At 40.2% G+C, this 23,582-nt stretch overlaps 1 protein-coding gene across 18 annotated transcripts in view; it reads right to left on the minus strand.

The window, feature by feature from the left end:
* Nucleotides 1–1,043: 1,043 nt before the first annotated feature.
* Nucleotides 1,044–23,582, minus strand: part of plecb (plectin b) — a 107,865-nt gene continuing 85,326 nt past the window's right edge. For 15 of the 18 annotated variants that reach the window (XM_067510262.1, XM_067510261.1, XM_067510273.1 and 12 more), the window contains 24 exons: nucleotides 23,386–23,513; nucleotides 22,238–22,331; nucleotides 21,880–22,034; nucleotides 21,464–21,770; nucleotides 21,285–21,362; nucleotides 20,967–21,128; nucleotides 20,740–20,844; nucleotides 20,532–20,627; nucleotides 20,318–20,443; nucleotides 19,991–20,143; nucleotides 19,711–19,865; nucleotides 19,476–19,602; nucleotides 19,085–19,268; nucleotides 18,262–18,419; nucleotides 17,548–17,726; nucleotides 17,326–17,464; nucleotides 16,858–17,214; nucleotides 16,690–16,773; nucleotides 16,471–16,575; nucleotides 16,210–16,308; nucleotides 11,019–14,372; nucleotides 2,286–9,358; nucleotides 1,989–2,105; nucleotides 1,044–1,839 (listed from right to left, as the gene is read on the minus strand). In XM_067510262.1, coding sequence (XP_067366363.1) covers nucleotides 3,206–9,358; nucleotides 11,019–14,372; nucleotides 16,210–16,308; nucleotides 16,471–16,575; nucleotides 16,690–16,773; nucleotides 16,858–17,214; nucleotides 17,326–17,464; nucleotides 17,548–17,726; nucleotides 18,262–18,419; nucleotides 19,085–19,268; nucleotides 19,476–19,602; nucleotides 19,711–19,865; nucleotides 19,991–20,143; nucleotides 20,318–20,443; nucleotides 20,532–20,627; nucleotides 20,740–20,844; nucleotides 20,967–21,128; nucleotides 21,285–21,362; nucleotides 21,464–21,770; nucleotides 21,880–22,034; nucleotides 22,238–22,331; nucleotides 23,386–23,513 — 12,498 coding nt within the window. In that variant the 3' untranslated portion in view covers nucleotides 1,044–1,839; nucleotides 1,989–2,105; nucleotides 2,286–3,205. The remainder of the gene's footprint in view (nucleotides 1,840–1,988; nucleotides 2,106–2,285; nucleotides 9,359–11,018; nucleotides 14,373–16,209; nucleotides 16,309–16,470; nucleotides 16,576–16,689; nucleotides 16,774–16,857; nucleotides 17,215–17,325; nucleotides 17,465–17,547; nucleotides 17,727–18,261; nucleotides 18,420–19,084; nucleotides 19,269–19,475; nucleotides 19,603–19,710; nucleotides 19,866–19,990; nucleotides 20,144–20,317; nucleotides 20,444–20,531; nucleotides 20,628–20,739; nucleotides 20,845–20,966; nucleotides 21,129–21,284; nucleotides 21,363–21,463; nucleotides 21,771–21,879; nucleotides 22,035–22,237; nucleotides 22,332–23,385; nucleotides 23,514–23,582) is intronic. The other 3 variants (XM_067510272.1, XM_067510263.1, XM_067510255.1) reach the window with 2 other exon arrangements.

A 23,582-nucleotide genomic window follows, 5' to 3' on the forward strand; every position in this document is an offset into this window, starting at 1 on the left:
CATTACAAAGATACTAAATAATCTTTGCACCAATTTTTTGTGCATTCTTTTGATACAAGGTAAATGACGGTGTGTTTTGGACTCTGCGTTCTTACCTCCCCAACTCCAGTTTCTGCAGGCAGAGCTGATTGGAAAAGAGTCAGATCTGAGTAGTCAAGGGAGCTGATTGAAGAATTCTGGGAGGTGCATGCCCCACTGCTTCTGTTGGCAGGCTCCTCTATCAAACCTTGGGGCTAGTATTGGCACATAGAGCAAAATATGTACAGTGTACATGAGGACACTGTATGTAAGTCCTTATGCATACTTAGACATTGTAAAGCGCTTTGGATAAAAGCGCTATATAAGCAATTATTTACCATATTTACCATTAGAAAATTACAGAACTATTAATCTCGCAAGGATCTCGTTTATGAGTTATGTTTCTCATAATTACGAGATCCGGATGTCGTATATACAAGATACAGATCCCCTAATTATATTTTAGGGATCTCATAAATATGAGAAGGTTTCAGAACCTTGAGTATCACAGCAGTTCAGTGACAGTTTTCAATACCCAATAATTCCGGTTTTCTGTAGATGTTGGTCATATGAGTGAAGTCTTTAACGTTTAATATGACATCTTCTAAAATACTATGTACATGTACTTAGATAAGGTCTCTATTTTTTTTCCTGTGGTGAATGCAATGCACCGCTGTAATAGTATGATTAATTGTAAACTAACCATTGAATCAAGTAGCAGATCCACTAGCTTCCTCTGGGATGTGTGCAAGTCAGTGTAACGCTGCCCTCATGTGCTCAACTGCTGCCGTTCTTTTCCAGACTAATAAATTATCACTAGCAAGCCATTAGGATTAACTTACACTAATAAATCAGAGATCTAGCACACAATGTAAACGCTTGTTTATTCCATTTCCACTGGCTTTCACTTCATAAAATATATTGCAATTTCTGATTTGCCCTAACATGAAAGGATGGAAAACAGGCACTATGTGAAGTGCAAATAGGATCAGCTGCATGGGTCTTGAAGTATGATTGACAAGGGAGATTCTTCAGATGTTATTTATTTACAACATAGTGTTATATTAAGAACATAATATCCACTCACCAACTTAACTGCAATTCAAAGCAATATCCCACCCATAAGTATAATGAATTTGCTTGTAATTTAATATATTGCTAAGATTAGAATCAGGACTATTACATCTGTTCTTGTCTTTATTTTACATTAACATTTTTTCCCAAATACACTTTGTAAAGTTAGTAAAACATGCAAGGCAAATTCTCTCTCTCTCTTTATATATATATATATATATATATCAAAAACATGAAGAAAACTAAATGAAAAGGTTTAAAGATGCATAAAAGAAATATGTGCTGCAGAAAATAGCTCAGCAAATTAAAGCATCACACATTTTTTTCCATTTGCAAAAGAAATCTGTGGTGAAACGTCAACTGAAATTAGTTCATTTAATATATTACATAAATCAATGCAATGCAGTGCTGTATCTAATATGTGACTTTTTAAAAATCTCACTAATTTTAACTGAATTTACAGTCAGAGATAATACAAAAATATACTCAGTGGACTAGTAAAATGAAAATTTACTTTTGCATATATATTCCAATTTAAATTAAAGAATCTACATTCTCTGTGAATATTCTCTTTAGAACATCACAATATGACTGTAAAATCAGTATTGGCATTCAAGTAATAAATATGAAAAAAAGGGTCAAAAATGAAGAGTGTTCCTAGAAAGCATCCCAAGATGGTGTTGACTCAGCCTCAGCTTTCTTCAAATGTGATGTGCAACAGAAGAAAGGACATAGTCAATGGCAGATCTAGAAACAAAAGAATAACTATGAATTAAAACAAAAATAAACTAAAACATGCCATCAGAAAAAAAAGAACTTAAGTGAAAACTTAAAAATAACCTTGATGAAATGTTGTCTTATGCAAATTAAATCGAAATAATAAACACAATCTGTACCTGTGTTCCTACTTGAGGATGGCAAGGATTTAAAAATCCATCCATGTTGAGAGGAGTGTATTCTCTGGCCAACTGAGTATCTGTTCCAAGATGTTGAATGTTGATGAACTGAGGCAGCTGTCAAAAACAAGATGTAAAAAAACAAACATCAGTTAGCAATATTGTGATTTTTCTAACACAGGTGGTTTACTATGGAAGTGTGTGGAGAAAACAAACATAATAAAAGACAGAATCTAGAGGCAGAAACTGTGGAAAACAGAAAACAATCATAAGCAGATAAAAATTATTTCAACTTACAGGAACTAAAATAACAGGTGGCAGGTCTGCTTGGGAGAACAGGATCAAGTCTGACATCATCCTGGGATTTATCAGGAACACTTGGAGTGTGTAAAAAAATGGTGTAATAAACTCAAAAAGATATGAATGTCCACTGAAGATATATGTAAATGAGTACAAACTAATGACAGATGTGAATCTGCTTTTAAAACAGTCTGAAGAATTTTAACCCTGTCACTTTTTTTTTTCCACAGAGTTGTCTTCTTGTAGTGTCTCATTGCTTAGTGTCAAATGCATTTTCACTGGGTTTATTAATTAGTTACCCGGGAAATATTTAACAACAAAACAATAACAAAAACATTTAATACAAAATCTGTCCATGCTGTATACAATCATAAATCGGAATTTATCTATGCATTTTAGAATCTGTTAAAAATGTTAGAACTAATCTGGCATATAGTATCTAATAATGTAGCGCTGTCAAAAAAAGATTTAAAAAAGAAGGAAAATATTCTTAAATTGTAAAGAAAATACTGGAAAAATATTTCTTTTGGACATACATACTGTATATATTAGTTTCATAAAGCACATGAATACAACATTTCAAAAGAAAAAGTAGAAAGTCACTTAAGATCAGCAAAAATGTCATGCTTTGCTTTAAAAAATAAATTGGCTTGGTAGTGGGTACTAAAGGAACGGAATAGTTTATATATCTATTAATAATTGTTTATGTGTCCATGTATGAGGCAAGTGTTTAGATATCTGTTATATATGAAAAAAAATCAATAGTCTAAGCAACTTTGGATGTTACTAACTGCAAGGCAGAATAAATAAATAATATTTTCTTTGTTACTGTAACTATTTTATTCCTTTGAGAAATGCAACTGTAAAGTGCATTAGTTGGTTTTTAGTCACAATCTGTTAGGAAGACAACTAGCTAATTAGAATCTCCGACTGTAACTAGTTGAACTGGATGTGAAAGAGGAGGATGACAAGTTCATGCTAAAGCCAGAGCCAGCATCAATGCTGCCTCTCCTGGAGCCTGTTCGGGACCCAGTCCTTGAGCCAGTCCGGGAGCCATATGCAGATCCAGAGCCACTGACATTGTAGGGACTGTAAAGACCTTTGGTGGACTGTGAGGAGGCCTCCAGAAGTCTAAGGCCCGATCCTTCCTCAACCATGCTTCTGTCCATGACATCTTTGTAGGAGATTTTCAGTTTGGTTTTTGGACACGTTAGATATTTAGAATAAGCACCGACGTCTCTCAGTTTCTGGGCAGTCCGAGCATCGATTGTGCCCTTCCTGATAGATTCATCTATTGACACTCTCCCCTTGACATCCGGCTCAATAAGACCACCAGTCAGATATTGGATCTCTAGGAATCGCTGGCCCGCCTCATAATACAACCAGCCCTTCTTTAGAGCCTGCGAAGCAGACATCTTCACTTTAGTTCTGGGGTCCTCAAATCCATTGAATGCTTTCTGAGCCAGATTGAGGCGATCAACCATGATTTTATCCACAAGGCCTCTTTCTGTAGCATCAGTGACTAACAATCTCTCTCCAGTTGTTGGGTCAATTATACCTCCTGTACACGCTTGGGCCTCCAACAATCTTTGGCCGGTGATGTTGTCCACAAGGTTTCTGCGTATTGCTTCAGTGATAGACACCTTCTCTAGCGTATCTATGTCCAAAATTCCAGCTATTGGGACGGTTTCTTCTGATGGGTCATTCCATATGACTGCAGGTGGTTTAATGAAAGGTATGGGACTCATAGAGGAGGAGTAAGTGGAGCCAGCGGTTGAACCAAAGGAGGATGAGCGTGAACGGAATCCTCCCATGTTCCCAGAAAGCATTTCAGCAAATTCTGTGATGGATAGGTTTCCAGATCGGTATGTGTCTAGGGAATTCTGGTCAATGAGGCCACGTGAAAGAGCTTCATCAACATCATACTGTTTCCCTGACCTCCTGTCAATGATATGAGACTTGACAGTACCGTCAGAGGAAGTCATGGTGATCTCCTCCCATTCACACTCTTGCTCTGCAAGCTCCAGGTAGGTTTGATGGTCAATGAGTCCCTTCCTGTAGGCCTCATAGACAGTCATTTCTTTTCCCGTTTCTGGGTCTACGATGACAACTCTGCGTTTACGAACGGAGGATTTAGAGGAGGTCTTTCTTTCCCGCTTCTTATCTTTTAGTAGCAGGAGCACCAGGCCAGTATCAGGATCAGTAATGCACCTCTCCATTAACTGGAGGTAGGTTAGATTTTCCTCAGTATTGGGATCAAAGAAACCTTTGGTATCATCTGATGGATCTGTCAGGATTTCATTCATTTCCTCATCAAAGAAGCCACGTTTATAGGCCACCTCAACTGGCAGACGGTGACTTTCCTCTGGGTCAATGATTCCACCAGTTGCAATCTGGGCTTCCAGGAGACGGATACCATGATCTTTCAGGATCAGCCCCTTTTTCATGGCCTGGAACAGGGAGATTGTCTTGCCTGTATAAGGATCTCTATATCCTGTCACTGCACGTTCAGCAGAGAGAAGCTTGTCTTTGAATTCTGGGCCTACGGTTCCCATACTTACTGCTTCATTGACAGTTAGTTTGAGGTTTTTTATTGGATCAGTGATATAGCCTGTGGCTGCCTGTGCCTCTAGGAGTTCAAATGCAGTGCCTGGCCTAATCATATTCTTTTTCATGGCCTGGTAAATTGACAGACGTTCCTTTGTGGATTCTAAAAATACTCCAGCAATACAGCTTGTGCCCTCAAGATACTTTGATAGCCTCTTGCTTATCTCCTCCAGTGAGATGACACCTTCATTTAGGTCGGTGACAGTCTGCTGGTCTATGATTTCTGACCATAGCAGCTCCTCTATTGTGATTTGTTTCCTAAGACCCTTGACTGTAAGCCTCTTGTTTCCCAGGGGGAGCAGGCGTAATCCGCCATCCAACTTACATCTCTTGAGCAGCTCTGCATAAGACAGCTTCTCAGTAGAGACAGGGTCAATGAATCCTTTAACATCGTCATTCAGTCTCTCATTGGTTTCCTTGTTGATGTATCCTCTTTGTATGGCAATGTCAGCGGGAAGGTGGAACTGGAATTCCGGATCAATAATACCCCCAGTGGAAGTTTGTGCCTCCAACATTTTTAAAGCATAGCTCTCTGGAACAAGGTCCTTTTTCATGGCCTGGAAAAGAGATATGATTTTCCCACTGTATGGATCTTTGTATCCAGTGACTGCTCTTTCAGCTGACAGAAGCTTATCATGAATCTCAGGGCCGACAACACCCTTACAAACCGCTTCATCAACAGTAAGTGTCTCATTCTTTGTGGGATCAACAATGAATCCTGTAGCAGCTTGTGCTTCTAAGAGACTGAGGGCTATTTCTGGTGGAATAAAACCTCTCTTCATTGCTTGGTATACACTCATCTTGGACCCTTGGTCAGTTGTGAACCCAGCAACACATCCTGTGCCATAGAGATATTGTTTGACACTGGTCATTTCCATTATGTCACGGATATCCCTCTTTCCTTGTTTAAGAAGGTTGTATGTCTCAAAGTCAATAATGCGGGCACTGTACAGCTCCTCAATAGTTATCCTTCTCCTTATGGTCTTATATGACAATGGGTCACTTTTAATTATCTCTCTCTGCTCCATGATCTCAATGATAATGATGATCATCCTCTCTTTAGTGATTTTGCCAGAGCGATATTCATCTATGAGCTTTTGCCTCTCTGTTTCTGGAAGCAAATTTGAGTTCATGACATCCCAGAGGTTGATTGGTTTGTCAGCAAGACCCTCAATTGGAATGTCAATTTGGGTGTTGGAAAGGTCACTTTGTATTTGTTCTTCTGTATATAGGTATGTCTTCTCCACAACAGTTGGAGTCTGGGGTTTGGAGAGTGGGAGGATGTATAGGCCAGATGCTGGGTCTCTTTGGCATTTGTCTTTAAGCTGTCTGTAGGTTACATTCTCATCAGTTTCTGGGTCTGAGAAAGCCTTGTTATCATCAGATGGTTCAGATAGGGTCTTTGCAGTTTCTTTGCTGAAAATGTTCTTCCGATAAGCAACATCATTAGGGACACGGTAGCTGTTTACAGGGTCAATGATTCCTCCACTAACCATCTGTGCCTCCAGCAGTGGCATGGCATGCTCTTTCAGGATGAGCCCTTTTTCCATTGCTTCAAAGAGGGAAATCTTTTGGCTTGTGAATGGATCTTTGTAGCCAGTGACAGCTTTTTCCGCAGAGAGGAGTTTTTCATGCAGCTCTGGACCAACAAGGCCTGACTTCACTGCCTCATCTACTGACAGACACCGGTTGTTTACTGGGTCGACAATAAAGCCAGTGGCAGCCTGGGCCTCAAGAAGTGAAAGCCCTGTGTTGTATCTGAGGAACTTTTTCTTCATTGCCTGATAAATGGTTACTTTCTCTTTTGTTGGCTCTAGGTAGACACCAGCAATGCTCTCAGATCCTTGGAGGTATTTATTGACATTGGGATTCTCACTGACCTTGTCAGGTGTGGTTTTGCCTTGTTGAAGGCGGTCAAAGGTTGGTTTGTCTATGATTTTTGAATCATACAGAGAACCTGCTGGGACAGGAGCTCTGAGTCCCTTGAAGCTGGACTGTTCTTGTTTCTTGGCCTCTTTCTCCTCTACAATTGTGATAACAATCTTGATGATCTTTTCAATTGTAATCTTCCCTGACCTAAACTGTCTGAGGAGGTCAAACCTTTGTTCCTCAGTGAGATATTCAGAGTTGATGATTTCCCACATGGTCATCTTCCTGCCCTTAAATGGTCCAAAGTCAAGGTCCACAGTTGCCTGAGTCATAGCCTCTTTTGTCTGGGCTTCAGTAAATGTTGGGGTCTCCTTTGCATTGATTGCTTCGTCAGAAAGAGGAAGAAGATAGAGACCAGTTGTTTTGTCAGTGACACATCTGTTAAAGAGCTGTGAGTATGTGACATTCTCATTTGTGTTGGGATCAAAGAAGCATTTTGTTTCATCACTTGGACTATTCAGAATCTTTTTCATTTCATCATCAAAATAATTTCTCTTGCAGGCCACATCATGTGGAATGCGATGGCTCTTTACAGGATCAATTATGCCACCAGTGGTCATTTGGGCATCAAGCAGTCGAATTCCTTGTTCTTTAGGTATGAGATCTTTTTTCATTGCCTCGAACAAGGATACAGTCTTTCCAGTGTAAGGATCTCTGTAACCTGTAACAGCTCTCTCAGCAGACAGCAGCTTTTCATGCAGCTCAGGACCAACAACGCCTGCTTTGACAGCTTCATCCACAGTGTACTTCTGGTTATGAAGAGGGTCAACCACATAGCCTGTTCCTGCTTGGGCTTCGAGCATGTTCAAGGCAGGCCCTGGCCTCATCATGTCCTTCTTCATAGCTTCATAGAAGGACATTGTTTTCTTGGACGAGTCAATGACTACACCTGCAATGCAATTCGTACCCTTCAGAGCTTTGTGGACAGGCTCCATTTCAGAAACTTCTGTGACCGTCTTGTTGCCTTTCTGCAATGCATTGTACAGGTCTTTATCAATAATTTTAGATTCCAAGAGTTCAGTGGCTGGGACGGGTGCTCTCAGACCATCAAAGGTAATTTCATTCTTCTTCTCTTTCTCCTCTGCCACAGTGATGACAATCTTAATGATTTTTTCAATTGTGATTTTGCCTGTCTTGTATTGACGGAGAAGGTCCTTCTTCTGGTCTTCAGTGAAGTACTCAGAATTGATTATTTCCCAAATGGTGACAGTCTTTCCCTTGAATCTTCCAAATGGCACAGATACAGTTGTTTTGCTGAACACATCTTTGGTCTCCTCCTCTGTATATATACTTGAGCACTGAGCAGCTTTATCTGTGATTGGTAGCAGTAGCAAGCCTGTGTTAGGGTCAGTGGTGCATCTCGCCATTAGCTCAGAATATGTCAAAGGTTCTTGAGTGCTGGGATCAAAGTATCCTTTTATGTCATCGGTTGGATTCGCCATAATCTTGTTCATTTCTGCATCATATTGTCCCTGCTTGTAGGCTATTTCATTGGGTACACGGTGACTATTTACAGGGTCAATGATGCCACCAGTTGCAAGCTGAGCCTCAAGGACTCTGATGGCATGATCGTGCTCCATGAGACCCTTCTTCATAGCTTCAAAGACTGAGATCTTTCCACCAGTGTATGGATCTTTGTATCCAACAACAGCCCTCTCAGCTGAAAGCATTTTATTGTGCAGTTCTGGACCAATCAAGCCTTCCTTGACAGCCTCATTAACAGAAAGTTTCTGATTCTTAATGGGGTCTAGCATGTAACCCGTGGCTGCCTGGGCTTCAAGGAGAATCAAGGCTGTGCCTGGAGTAATTTTCTTCTCTTTTGATGCTTGATAGATTGACATCTTCTGATTAGATGGAGTCAAAACACCAGCAATGCAGTTGTTTCCTTTAAGAATAGTTTTTACATTCTCTGTTTCACCAAGTTCTTGCACAGTGGTTTTGCCATTTTTCAGCATCTCAAATTCCTTCTTCGATAAAACACCAATGTCATGAAGCCTGCTTGCAGGTACCTTATCACGGATGCCATCAAAAGCCAGTGGATCTGGTCTCTTTTCAACACCATCTACAACTTCACTAGCGCTTTGGCCATTAGGAACTGCCGACCCAATCACTGTTATATGTGTTTCTTTAATGTATGTGCTCTTTTGTGCATCCTCAAGCTGCTGCAGCTTCTCACGCAATTTCTGGTTCTCCTCTGCAAGAATCCTTTCTTGCTCTAGTTTCTTCTTTTCCAGTTCCTCCATTTCTTTCTGCTTGTTAAACATTTCTTTCTCAGCCTCTTTCTGTTTATTTAGGGCTGCATCCATGGTAGCCTGAAGTTTCTTCTTCTCGTCTTCCATCTGCTGTCTCTGGCGTTCCTGTTCATCTTTGAGAGCCTTGGCCTTTTTAACTTCCTCTTCAAACTGGCTCTCCAGCCTCTTTTTCTCATCTTCAATTAGTTTCTCCTTCTTTAACAACATCTCCTTTTCTGTCAGGAATGTCTGCTGGAGTACGGTCTTCTCGTGTTCAATTTGTTTCTGTTGTGCATCAGCAATCTGATAGAAAAAAAAAGTGAAAAAGATCAATTGCAAGAGTTTTATGGTTAGACATATATTAAATGAAGTTTCAGTTGGTTTATATTGTTAATATCGCAATAAATATAATTTGTACAATGCACTCTGCCATGCCCATCCATAAGGGTAAAGTGTGATTTTATTTATTTATTTGTTTATTGTCATTTACTTTTCTTTTTTTGAAGAATCTTGTCTACAAGATTCAAGACAGAACATCATTGGATTTGTATATCTATATCTATATCTGTATGTGCATAACAGTGATGCCAATAACAATCCTTAAGTAAATACCTAACTATATTATTTTATATAACTACATATATAACTATATTATTTTTATATACTACAATATTTCCGACTGACAATGTACAATCTGCTAAAACAATCTGGAAGTGTTACACTCCAGTAGGAAAGAAGACCCCACTGCCATGCACTCACTGGACTAAGAAGTAAATAAAATAAAAGGCTGAATTATGGCTGTTTGCTACACTTGTTTTTAGTTTTTACCTGTTTCACTATTGGAGGTATTGTATTATAAGTTGTGTTGAGATGTCATAACGGATAAACCTATAAACTTTTTTAAGGACATGAAACAGAAAAAGACAGATGTCTAATCCATTGGCTAAATAAAATGAATATTACCCTCACTTTGTAAGGACTCTTGAAACTATTGAACGCAATTAAAACAATGAAACATTTAAGAAACACTCCACTGTATTCTAACTTTAAAGTGTGTTCTCTGAAATTAAGAATAATAATCTTAAAAACAGTGCTCACCATTAAGGTGGTCTGTCTATGTAATAGTGACCGGGAGGAGCACAGACAACAGCCGCCCCCCCCCCCCCCCCCCCAAAAAAAAAAACAAAAAACTACGGGCTGTTGGATTATTTTTGTGCCATTTAATGCACACTAGTGTGCCATGTTGATGTGAAATGGAGAGCAGAAATGCAATAGATATAGTAACATATCTGTCAGATATTGGCGCATAAACAATCAAATCTGCCGGGTTAGCTGTGGCTCAGTCAGTAGAGTAGTCATCCATCAGCCGCAGGGTCATTGGTTAGACCCCTACGACCTCCTGGTCAGTGTCCTTGAGCAAAACAGGTGTGTGTTCCTTACTTGTTGCTTTGGATAAAAACATTGAGTAGAATTTTGTTTGTTGTCACTATGTGCTTGAACGTTTTTATCCAGCAAATGCACCGACTATAAAAAAAAAAAAAAGACAGTGGAACATTCTCTTAAAACACAGACAGCATTGGTACACATCTTTCTGGAGGTTTAGTGTTCTGGTAAATCTGTGGTGGCTCTCCAGCCTCTTTTTCTCATCTGTGGTGTACTGTAATTTCAGCTAAGCTGTAACTAATGTTTGAAACTGAAAAATAAATAAATAAACAAATAAATAAATAAACAAGAAGCATGTCTTAATATAGAGAAACATTCCAGAATATGAGGATGCATTCGGGATGTGATCGGCATGAGCACAGTGCACTGTAAAAAAGTTTCAATTAAAATAGCATTTAAAATAAAAGTTTCACTGTTAGTACAATCAGAGAAATGGATAGAGGAAATTGAAGAGGGTTTTAGTTTTCAAAGAGTTAACAATGACATAAGCTGCTCTGTTATGCCATTTTTGACACAATACCTCTTTAGACTTATTTTGAAGTTCTTCAGCCTCCTTTTTCAGTCTAGCCTTCTCCTTCTCTAGGTCTGCAATAGCTTTGCGTAAAACATCAGCCTCTTTGCTGGTGTTTAGTCTCTCAACTTCCAGTTTTTCCACCACTGTAATTTTTTCTTTGGTAGCAATTTCAGTCTCATGAAGACGGGCAGCGATTACGTCCGCTTGTTTCTTGAATTTCTTTGCCTCCTCTTCAGCTTTGGCCTGGGCTTCACTGAGCTGGGAAACCTGAAGTTTGAGTTTTTCCGCTTCAGCTATGATCTCCAATTGCCTTTTCCTCTCGGCTTCAAGGGACTTTTGGTATTCCTCGGTTTCTTCCTCCAGACGCTGTTGCATAAGTTGTTTGTCCTCCAGCAGTTTTTGTGCCTGCTCTTGAGCCAGGTCTTTCTGTCTTTGGAGCATCTCTGCCTCAGCTTTAAGTCTAGATGCCTCTTGTATAGCCTGCATTTTCTCTTTGAGCATTTTCTCTGCAAGAGCTCGTTGCTGATTGAGGTCTTCTTCTGCAATTTTTCTCAAGCGTGCAGCTTCTTGGGCTTCAACACTAAGCCTAGCAGCATCTTCTGCAAGTTTCTTCATATTTTCAGCCTCCTCCGCAAGGAATTTCTGTGTGTTATCTTTGTCTTTCTTGATGAGGCGTTGGTTTTCCTCCTCCATTCTGATTTTGAGTTTAAGTAGTTCTTCCATCTGAATTTTGACTTTGAACAGTTCCTCCTCCACCTGAGCCCTTTGTTTTACGGCATCATCGACCTCATCTTTCAAGCGTTGCAGCTCTTCATCCAGGAGAGATTTCTGTGTATCAGTTTCATCAAGCTGAAGTTTAACCTTTGTGAGCTCTTGTTCCACTTGTAACTTCTGTTTTAATGTTTGCTCCACCAATTTCTTGTGCTTTGCCATTTCATCATCAGCTTGTTGCTTTTGCTTCAGTGCTGCAGCTTCTGCTTGTGCTCGTTTAGCGGCCTCAAATTCAGCCTCCTTCCTCAACCTCTCAGCATCCTCCTGGGCTTTGGCTTGGTTTGCAGCTTCTTGCTCAGCATAAAGTTTTTGTCGTTCTGCTTCTTCTGCTTGTTGGCGAAGGAGAGCAGCCTCTCTTTCTGCCTTCACCTTAGCATCCTCTGCCTCTTTAGCAAGCATCCTGGCTTTCTCGTACTCTTCCTTTAGCTTCTTTTGCATGAGGCTGTCTTCCTTCTGTTGAGCAAGGACACTTTGGACTTGCTGCTCAGCCGCAACGCATTTCAGGGCTGCTTGTTGAGCTGCAACAATCTGTTTTTCTGCTTCTTTGTCAGCCACCTCTTTCTGCTTTCGGACTTCTTCTGCTTTCTTTTTTAGACGACCGAGCTCTTCTTGGGCTGCCATGCGTTGTCTGGCTGCCTCTTCTTCTGCAGCAGCAATCTTCTTAACCTTTTCCTCGGCTTCCTTTCTCCTCATCTCCTCCTCAAGAACAAGCTTCCTTAATTTCTCTGCCTCCTCTTCTGCTCTGAGCTTGCTTTGCTGTGTTTCATCTGCAATGTTTTTCAGTTTGTTCAGTTCAAGCTCCAGATCAAGTTTTCCCGATGAAGCCTTTTCAAAGTTTAGCTTGAGAATTCTGATTTCCTCTTCAACAACTCGCCTCTGTTTGAGTGTGTCATCCACTATTGCCTTTTGTCTTTCCATTTCAGCCTCAGATGATTTTTTGAGTAGGACTATCTTTTCCTCAATCTCTTGCTTGTGCTGGTTGGCCTGGTCTTCAAGAATTTTCCTCTGGTAAGCCTCATCCTCCGCTTGTCGCCGGAGTCTTTCATTTTCGGCCTCCTTCTCCTTCAGGGCAATTTCGGCCTGTGTTTTTGAAAAAGTGGCCTCATTGATTGCACACAGCTTCTCTTTAAGAATCCTCTCAGCTTCTGCTCTCTGGCGAGCTGCCTCTTCCTCAGCAAGTTGTCTCTGATGCTTTGCTTCCTCTGCAATGGCTCTAAGCTTGCTTGCTTCATCAGCCAGGTCCCTCAGCTTGCCAGCTTCAGCCTCAAGAAGTTGTTTGCTTCTCTCTGTGTTGGACATGCTCTCTTTTTCTGCTTTGTACTTGAGCTGAATGAGTATGTCCATTTCACTCCTCACTTTGGCCAGTTCATCCTCCAGTTGTTTCCTTTGCTGTTGAGCTGCAATAACTTCATTCTTCAGCCGATAAAGTTCATCTTCAAGAAGGGTTCTCTGCTGTTCGGCATTGTCAAAATCTGCCCTAAGTCGAATCAACTCCTGCTCTGCAGCCAGTTTCTGCTGGGCTGTGCTCTCAGCTATTTTCCTCTGCCTCTCAAGTTCGTTTTCAGCCATATCTTTCTGCTTCAGGGCTGATTCTTCTGCTTTGGCTCTCTTTTTAGCTTCACGCTCAGCCTCATCCTTTTGTTTTTCTGCGTCTTCTTGAGCGAGGCTCTTTTTGTGAGCTTCTTCTTCAGCCTGGAGTCTTAGACGAAGGGCTTCATTAGCTTTTTGCCTCCACTTTTCAAGCTCTCTTTCTGCCTCTTCCCTGGCACTTTCTGCCTCCTCCTGTTGGTTCTTGAGACGTTCTGCTTCTTGTTGCAGCTGAATTACAGTACCATGCTCTTGTTTAAGTGATTCCTCTAACTTTGACACATTTTCTGCAAAGGACATCTGTTTACTCCGGAGCTCGACAGCTGCACTCTTCTGGGCTGCTACGTGAGCAACCTGTATTTGTCTCTCCTTTTCTATCTCGGCTTGCTTCACTTGTCTTTCAGCCTCCTCAGCCTGCAACTTGAAGTTTTCAAGGTCTTCTAGGGCTTTTTGCTTTTGCCTAGCAGCTTCCCTCTCTGCCTCTGATTTGCATTTGAGTTCTTCCTCTGCCATGCGTTTTTTCTGGGTCTCTTCACTGACTTGTTTGCGGAGCTTCTCAGCTTCCTCTTGGGCAGCCTTTCTGAGTTTCTCTGCTTCATCTGCTCGATTCCGAAGTTGTTGGAGCTCAGCTTCTGCAGTAGACTTTTGCTTTAGTGTTGTGTCAAGCTGAATCCTAATGAGGTGGATTTCCTCTTCGATCCTTACCCTACTTTTAAGAGCTTCATCCACCTGTTGACTTTTGTCCTTAATTTGCTGCTCTGAAAGGTTTCTGAGCTCATGCAGTTCCAGTTGGATATTTTGCTTTTGCTTTTCTGCATCAACAGCAGCAATCTCTCTCTTGCTTACTTCTTCCTGCATTCTTAACTTCAGCTCTTGAGCCTCTTTCTCAGCTTTGTCAATGGCCTTTGCATGAGATTCAGCTAACTGCTTCTGTTTGTCTAACTCAGCCTGCATCTCGGCCATTTTTTTCTGCTCTTCCGCTTTGAGTTTCTTTGCAGCTTTCTGCATTAGTGGAAGCAAATGGTAAAGAAAGAATTATAATCAAGCATGACAGGTTAAAGGTAACACTTTACATTAACCAACTCTTAACAGTGTGGATTAAAACTGTAATTGCTGTGTAATCACAGCGTAATCACACTGGAACAAGAGCAATTTAATGTACTGTATTACCTAGGCAATGTTAGGGTTAAAAATTAGCTCAAAGATCAATCACTAGATGCAAATTAGATGCACATTCAATAAAGTGAGGTTAAATACACAATGCAATGAAAAGTATTTGTCACAAGGCAGTTCAGGAAAAAAATGGATGATGTATGAATTAATGTATGGAAACAAAATATCACTTCACAACACAGCAAGAAAATCATATGGCATGCAACTGTAGCTGTACTGTTTAACAGTAATCTTTAACTTAATTACTGTAAGTAGAATCCCAATATTATATAAAAGTACAATTTTACTTTATTGCTAATTAAATTATTTAAAAATATCTTCTTAAAATTGCTTAATTGCTGAGAAATATCCGTATTTAGTTATATATACAGTACCGTAGTAATCACCATACCTTTTACTTTATAATCGCTATTTAAATGTGTGTCTAATGTTAATTTGGTAAGACTGGAGTTCTTCAAAGTAGGTATTTACTCTCTACTTCAAAGTTTGTTTGTTTTTTGTTGATTTTCCTCTGTAGAAAATGAATGGAATTATTTGTTTTTAGTAAAATGTCTAATTCTTTTATGTTAGAGTATTATTCATACCATTCGCTATGACTAGTTTTAATCCCATCCCATGCACCAGGGGTTCTTTAAATCACTATTTCTACAAAGTACAATAAAGTGATGAGGAAAGGCAAAGACAAGGCTCAAAATGACAGATAATGTCACTGTTAGTAAACCGGCTTATGAAAATGCTATTTAGGAAGCACTGTAGAGTAAAAGAAATATTATGCATAGAATACAACAGGATGGACAACAAAGAGCATGAGTGACTAGGGGATAATATAGCTAGTTACAGTAATTGTACAAAACGCAGCAGTGAAAGCAAGAAAATTAATATGCCACGAAAAGCCACAAGAATGCAAGAGATTCTAGGTCGATAAATGAAATGGAGCTTACACAGTAGGTACTTGAAACACTGAATAATTTACCTTTGTAATGCTCAAACATGTTAAGCACTCATCATGTCAAAGCACTGGCAAGCAGTTAAGAGAAGCAAAGAAACAAATAAAACATTAGAGGTATAAAATAATGTAACACAAGAAAGTTGTGTTAATATAGAATAAAAAGGAGAGGTGAAGACCAGGCCGACCCATAGAGTCTTAACTTTGATTTCAGCCTCAGAAAAGAAATTGGCCAGACAGATAAGGAAGAGAAGGAAACTTAAAAGAAGTGAAAGAAAGAACCCCTCATCTACTGTACCATGGCACAAAACACACAATGAATGGACATGGAGTAGCAAATACATGTATAACCATACAATGTGCGGCATTTATTCATTATCTTTTAAACATTGAGAATTAGGGTCTCAATAAAGCTTCCGACGTAATAATCCACTTCCACGCTGTATTTACGTCAGTGTAAACACACTCAAACCTCGTGCCTTGATCTAGCTAATAGATCAGCTACAGCATGCCAATGTTTCATGCATAAACAGTGCAAAGGAACCATTTGTCGCCCGTACATTAATGAACAGTGTGTGGGTTGGTGTTATACAGAGAAAAGTGTTTGCAGGCGTGCATGGTGTTGGTGATCAGCAGGTAAATGTGTTTGTTGGCTGGCTGACTGGTTAGGATAAGGTTAGAATTTAGTTTGTTTGGGACCCTTGGGCAGTTGTCACGCACCTCCTCGTCCTCCAAGCGGCGCTGTGTGTCGGTGATGAACTTGATGTACTGACTAGTCAGAGTCATCAGTTCACTGTATCGGGTCCTCAGAGTTACGTACTGATACGGGAAAAAACAAACAACACTTAGAAAATGTTGGACTGTCAGACTGATGCATGCGGTATGACTCTCACAGTATAAGTTGAAAGTTTATAAAGTTTGGGTTATCAAGCTACTTAATATTGTCTAGACACTCTATACAGTGTTGTTGTAAAAACATGCCTCCTGAATAATGTTGTCAGAAGCAGAATCCAGTTTGGTTTTCTTCAAGGGGGAAACAAGAGGCTCCACCTGAGCTTTGTAGGCAACCAACTGGAGTTCATAGTCCTGTTTGATATAATACAGATTTCAAACATCAGTTATGCCACAGACACTATCTAAATGCTCCAAATAACAATATTTACAATGACTAATACAAGCTAATGTTGTTTTGATGCTCACCTTGATAGTACCAATGTATGCTTTAGCATATTTTTGACACTCATCAACTTTGTCTTTGTTCTGCTCAATCTCCTCCAGCAGTTTCTGTTTTGGGGAAAGGGTCAAAGTAAGAGTGAGACATGTAAAAATAATTCAAAGAATGAGGGTAACATCTAGGGGTACTAGTACCTTTTCCTGAGCAAGCTGCTCTTTAAGAATGTTACTGTCAGTGATGGGCATAGCCTGGATATTTTCCTGCCTTTGCTTGGCATCTGCAATCCAGCGGATCAGCCAATCGTAACTCTCGCGATAGTAGCCCAGTTGGCGGCCCAGCTGCTCTAGTTCCCTATGTCGAAGGTCAATCTGGGTGAACACGGCCTTCCAACGGTCTTGGAGACTCAACAGATGTTGGCGGTAGTGGTCGAGCTCGACATCACGCTCGCTGTGCACGCGAGACATCTTCTCACTCACAGTAGAGGCTTTCTTCAACTCTTCTTCCAGACTATCAAACACTGGCTGTTCACCCTGAGCTTCAGCTCGCATTTTCTGCAAGTTTCAAACAAAGCGAAAACAACTCAGCTGTGGCTAATTCTTTCAAATTGCACACTACTGTCACTTCATATTTTTAATTTCTTGCAGATATTACATACTGTTTACCTTTAGAGTTGTTCTATAGGTCTCTACTTCCTTAACATCACTAGGCACAGTGTGAACTTCACGCAGACAGTCCTCATACCGCTTGAGAACTCCCTCTGCACCCTGTGTGTTACGGATGACCATTTCCACAGTCTTCAATCTGGGAAAAGAAACAATTAGTCAATAAAAGCACTTGACATTTAGGCATAAGGAAACTTTTTTTAAAAAACGCTAGAGACTCACTTTTCAAGATAAATGGAGGAGAGCATGTGGGCATGATCCATCTTCTGCACAGTGAGGTCAAGTTCTGACCGCAGCACAGGAGCAGACGCAGATGGCTGAGGGGAGCTCAAGATGTCTTGTGACTTTACCGACACCTTATCAAGGTCTTTCTTGAGGCAGTCAAGCTCCACGTGGACTTTCTGTACAATATAGAAAGATAACAAAAGAGAGTCAAAAGCTGAGAGAGATTTAACACACAGAATCAATAGACAAATCCCTAACCAACATCTGGGTCATGGATTGGAAACAGTCATGGTATAGATCATGCTGGGTCACTAGGTTTACATTATAAGTAAAACAGCCTAGCTCATGTACCAAATGTCATTATGCAGGTCTTGAAATGCAAACATTGTGATGCAAATATGATGCAAAAATGATACATGATGACTAAATGATATGTAGGAACTCTGACGGGTGTTTTGCATCTTGTTTTAGCAGATTTCCTTATTATTTAGGTATAGTTTAAATTCTACTTCATCCTCATATGTGAGCAGACAAATTATTGGCACACAACATAGAATAAAGTGTAGAAACCAGCAAAAACTCCCTTTTCTCTGATGGTCCTGTATGATTAATGATAGTTATGATGAAAAATGAATAGGGCCAAAGAATAATACAGATGTTATTCTGTTTGATATCATATTCGTATTTATACACGAAACACTTCATCAGTACCGTTTGCTCTGTTTTCTTCTGAACACAGTCTTTCAGAGGTTCCTTTTCCATCGGTTTGCGTATCCGAGCCACAGTCTGAGCCTCACAGCCTTCTATCTGCAGACGCAGGTCCTTGACCTCAGAGATATAGTTCTTACACAGAGACTCATCCTGCTGACCTGTGTAGCATGATGTGTATTAGTTTAGTATGGTGGGAATAGAAACAAATTCACGTGGTCTAAACGCAAGATTGAAACAGTTTTGATTACATGACAGAGTATGTGTCACTATTTTATATAATTGGTGTAATTAGGATGTGCTGTCACCTTGTTTCACAACATCAACCCACTGCTTTATTACCCTGCATTTGAACACAACTGTACTGCACATGCACTTCTTCAAAAGTTGTCTTAAGTACACAGCTTCATATCCACTATACAGATGCCATACAGAATACAGCAAATATTTTGTGCATCAATTATCACACTCTCAGTTGCATGACTAAAAGCATAAGACACTGTAGCCCAACCCAAAACAGGAGTTCTACTTGGTGCAGAACTGCAAAAAAAAAAACAACACAAAAATGCAAAACAACATGCAGTCACACAAGACTCTAATTTAATATCTACTTCTTAAACACTTCCAGCTATATTTTTAACATCTCTTCTGAGGTTTAAAAGCCCGTTGAGATGTAGCTTCGACTGGTTTAGCATCACTCACCTCTGAGCCTAACCACCCTTAGTCCTGAAAGGGGAATTGACAATGCAGAGTTGCAATACACTTGAATAATTCCTTGATCTATCCATTAATAATCCATATCTGATTGAATTTGTGAAGTATTTACCTTTTTCCATGGAGCGAAGCAGGTTGTCAAAATGCTGGGTTGACTTGTTGTAATCCTCCTCGATCTGTATGCGGTCAACAGGGCCAAAGAGCTGCGAGTCCTGGCTGTCCCGCATGAAGTCCTGGTAGTGGAGTTCCAGGTTCCTCATTAACAGCCTGTATTCCTCTGGTTTCATAGCCTTTAACTACACAGGGCGGAGAAAAAAATAAAAGGCAGGATGTAATGAGTGGAATTCACATTTTTGAAGAGATGAATGCTGTTATTACATTTAGCCATGTTCTGGGTCTATGTTGGACTTGTTAAATAGTTATACATACAGAATCACTGTATAATAAGAAAATATTAGACTCCATCTTATTTTTGCCATATTGTGTTCATTGTATATGCCCACCATGGTGATGTTCCATGTACGTATCTGTGTGAAGTCTCTCATCATGTACTGCCATGAAAGAAGACTCTTCATGTCTATATGGAACATTTGCCACATGGACACCATCTGTTGATAACTTCCTTCCAGACTGCAGGAGGACAGCAATGCAAAAGTGTAAGACTCTAATAACAATTGGGTTCATACACACAGCTGTCACAGATGAGACTAGTACAGTTATGTTTCGCTGTGTTCTCACCTGGACACACTATCCAAAGCCTCCTTGTTGACTGGAGGTACGATGAAGCAGACAGAGGGCACCACCGCCTCATTTCCAGAGTGATTCAGGACCTTCCACTTGAAGGGCTGTGAGTTGTTGAGGAGTGCACATTCATCTCCTTTATGGACAGTGATCTGAAACACAATCCAGGATTGAGAGGTTTATACCTAGAGGACGGCAAACTGAAGCTCACAGCTATGACCTCTCTGGGCTGCGAATGATTAGAAATCAACACAGAGTGGTGAGTAGAGGTTCTCACCTCCTGTTGCTTGAAATCACAGACTGCCTGAATGGGCAGTTTGCCTTTGATGGGGGACGTGGGGTTACGGGGTTTAAGCTGGATGATGGACTTGGCTCTCTTGTTCAGGCCAGACAACAGAGTCTTAAATTCATTCTGCTGTTCCTTCTCTTCCTTTTGAAAACAAATCAAACTCCATTAGAATACAATAATTTTCTAATGGTACAAAGCAAAGATTTCATCACCATCTTTATGCACTTTTTCACAATCTGTGCATGCTTTCTGATGAACAAACTGCCAGGATATTTACATGTGCAAATACATTTAAGGGAAATGGCCATCACTCACAAAAGCATCCTGGAGCAGATCCTCTAGGCGTGTGGCTGTTGTGGAGCGGTCACAGCTGTACTTCTTTTTCATGTTCTCCTGCATTTTCTTCATCTTGTCCTGAGCTTCCTGCACATCAGCAAAGAACTGCAAGAAAAGGAAATCACATAAGAAAAAAACAAAGACTCTTAAATGTTTAGACTTATTGTTTTTTTAAGCTCTTGCAGCTCAGTACCTGGTAGTAGGCTGTGTTTTCTTTGAGATGAGCCTCAGTACAGCAGCACAGCTGGAGGATCCAGCTCCACTGTGTCTGCAGGGCAGCAGTGAAGGCCTGGCATGGATAAAGAAGACGTGTTGATGGCAGTGAATTAGTTAAAGACTCATCAGCGTTTATACTGTATGAGGATTCTTTACTGTTCACTTGTATTTGCTAGACCAACTACCTCAACTGTCTTCTTGCCAGGATGTCCATCCTTTACAAGTCTGTCTCCCATAGCCTGGATATCATTGACCTTCTTCTCCCTCAGCTCCAGCTCTCTCATGAGACCCTGGAGAATCCAAATTCTACCATTAATAACAATTTTAGGAGGAAAAATATGTGAATGCCTTAATATATTACACACAATCTGGAGGAAGGGATTTAAAAAGAGAGAGACAAAATGAGACACACCGAATAGTTGTCTTTCTTTGCAGTCATGTTAGTGTTTCTATCACTCCAGTCAAAGTTGACCTCCTCTTCTTCTTTGTCATTTAACCACATCAGTTCTTTAGTGGCAGCACTGACAAAGGAATGGAGTAAATCCAGGTTCCTTAGGCGGGACTTAGATGAGTTCTGAGAGACAGTAACAAATTAAAAAGCCAAAAGTAATGAAAAACAATCTGCAAACTAAATACTTAAAAAAAACGAAAAACGTCCGCTTAAAGAAATTACATTGAAATAAATTATTAAAGGTATTTAAAAGAATGTTAACAATGGGAAAATATTTACCAGTAGTTTGGCATACTGAAGGTCCAGTCTCCCCAGGTACTCTCTGAATTTGCCTCTGCTGACAGGAGATAGCTGGTTCTAAATAATAAGATATAATTTAGAACAAACATAACTTTTAAAATCAACATCAAAATGTTGGTCAAGACAGTGTGTAATCCTTTCCTTAAGTAGCAAACTACCTCGTCAGCCTTGGCACGTTCAATCTTGGATCGGAAGTCCTCCACAGTCTGATGTAGGCCTCTGTGGCTGCCCAGCTGGGACTCCACTGAGGGCAGATCAGATCCCCACTCAGCTTCCTCAATGCGACGCTGGTTCTCCTCCACCCATTCCAGCAGATCTTGGACGTAGCGCAGGGTCACATCATCCATTTCAGGGCGCGCATAGGAGGTCTTTTGAGTGGTAACCTGGACTGAAGGCACCGCAGACTTTAGACGAAGGTTGTAATCGCTGCGCAAGTTCACCAAGCGCTCATGGATACGGAAAACCCTGTGGAGGCGAAAATTCATTTTCACTGCCTCACTACTGTCTAAGAACTGCCTTAGAAGAAGGGGAGTAGTTTTAAAAGTGACATGAATGAAATACACAAGTGACTGACCTGCGGTACATCTGTTCAGCCTGAGGGTGGCGCCCATCCTTGAGTATCTGTACATCGTTAAAGAGCAGGCGAATGCTGTTGTCTGCCTTGTCCAGCTCTCTATCCACCTCTGCTGTGTGTTGAGGTGGTTTCCCTGCATTCAGCAGACGAATGTCCTGAAGAAAAGAAAACCAGAAAAAAACTCTATTTCCCACCGTGACATACAGGCATAGGCCTAGTGAAAAAGAATATATGTCTGCAAACTATGTTGTTGCGAGCAGATTTCAATAGTGTTGAAAAATATATAAAAGTAATTTAGACGTTAAGAACACACAGGAAAGTAAATGAATATTAACTGGGAGCCCTATAGGAGACTCACCATTTGCAGCAAAGAATCCAGGTGGTTGAGCTGCTCATCACAAATCCCGGACTCCATCTGAACTTTACCGACAATCCTCTGCAGTCTCTCAAGTCTAGATAGGATAAATTTAAGTTATAATAAGCTTCATTAACATCAGCAGCACCCTAATATTCCTTGGAATTGACCATGTCCTTAAAACCTGCTATAGAATCACGTTTAGACCAGCAGAAGCTACAGTATAGTTAGAAACGTTTCAACATTTCATTTGTTGCTGTCACAAATGTAGATCCATAAAGTCCATACAGATTAAAATTCAGCCAGGAGACTGTTGGTTCTTCTCATACACCCATTGCATCCTAGGACAATACTCGTAGCAGCTCAGAGTGAGACACAAAGGTCTTTTCTAACAAAGATGCCCAGTCTGCTCATTCAGTCATTCTACATCTCTAGAATCAAAAACAAGCTGTAACACTGCGAGATGACTAGATGTTCTCATGACAAGAAACCACCCATTTTTCAGGCATGATGCAACACTTTTTTTAACCTATAAAAAAAAAAACCAGACAATTCCTCCTCTTGTTTCACAAAGCATAATTAATATTATTTTATCTGGAACACATCTCATATTTTGTATCAAACCAGCACACAAACTATAACCTAAGATTTTTTTACCAGAATGTTTGGTCATATTCTACCAAAGCAAATATACATAATACAGTTGGTATTTTTTGTCAGTAAATTGAGCCTCCTGTCCTGTTTGTATTGGATTAACCTTAGCATCTAATGTAATTATTAATTTAAGTTCAACGTCATTTTGATTTATTCAATGACAGAATGTTTGGTTACTTGTTACAAAATACCAGTTATAACTTTCTGTAAAGATTTCTATAAAGGTTATCTATAAAAGTTCTATATATATCTACAGTACTATATGTAAGATATGTATTTCACTTTAATCCCAATCTTTTTTTCCTCGGGAACTGTATTCTTCTTGGCACTGCTACAGTAGAAGCCAAGGATGAGCTTTATTTATGCTCGCTGGATGACGTGTACGAATTTATCCTGTGCTGTCGTGTTTCTACTACACAGTTTTTAAGGAAAAACTAGTACAATTCAAATTTTGATCCTATTAAGATACATTATCACATATCTGCCAATCTGCTAACCTTTCAAACTCTATCCTTAAAAGTCGCTCTCTCTCGAGGATGGCAACATGGAGTCGACCCCATTCTTTCTCCACATCAATGGGATGGTAGCCTGGAGGGACCTTGACCTGGCCAGCCTGCACGGCGCTCTGTGAACAGGTGGCAGTACATTGCATAAGTGAGTATGTATCGTGAAAAACAACTGAACATCATGCTGA

The sequence above is a fragment of the Channa argus genome, chromosome 7 (genome assembly GCF_033026475.1).
Source record: "Channa argus isolate prfri chromosome 7, Channa argus male v1.0, whole genome shotgun sequence".
In the NCBI taxonomy this organism is placed as follows: domain Eukaryota; kingdom Metazoa; phylum Chordata; class Actinopteri; order Anabantiformes; family Channidae; genus Channa; species Channa argus.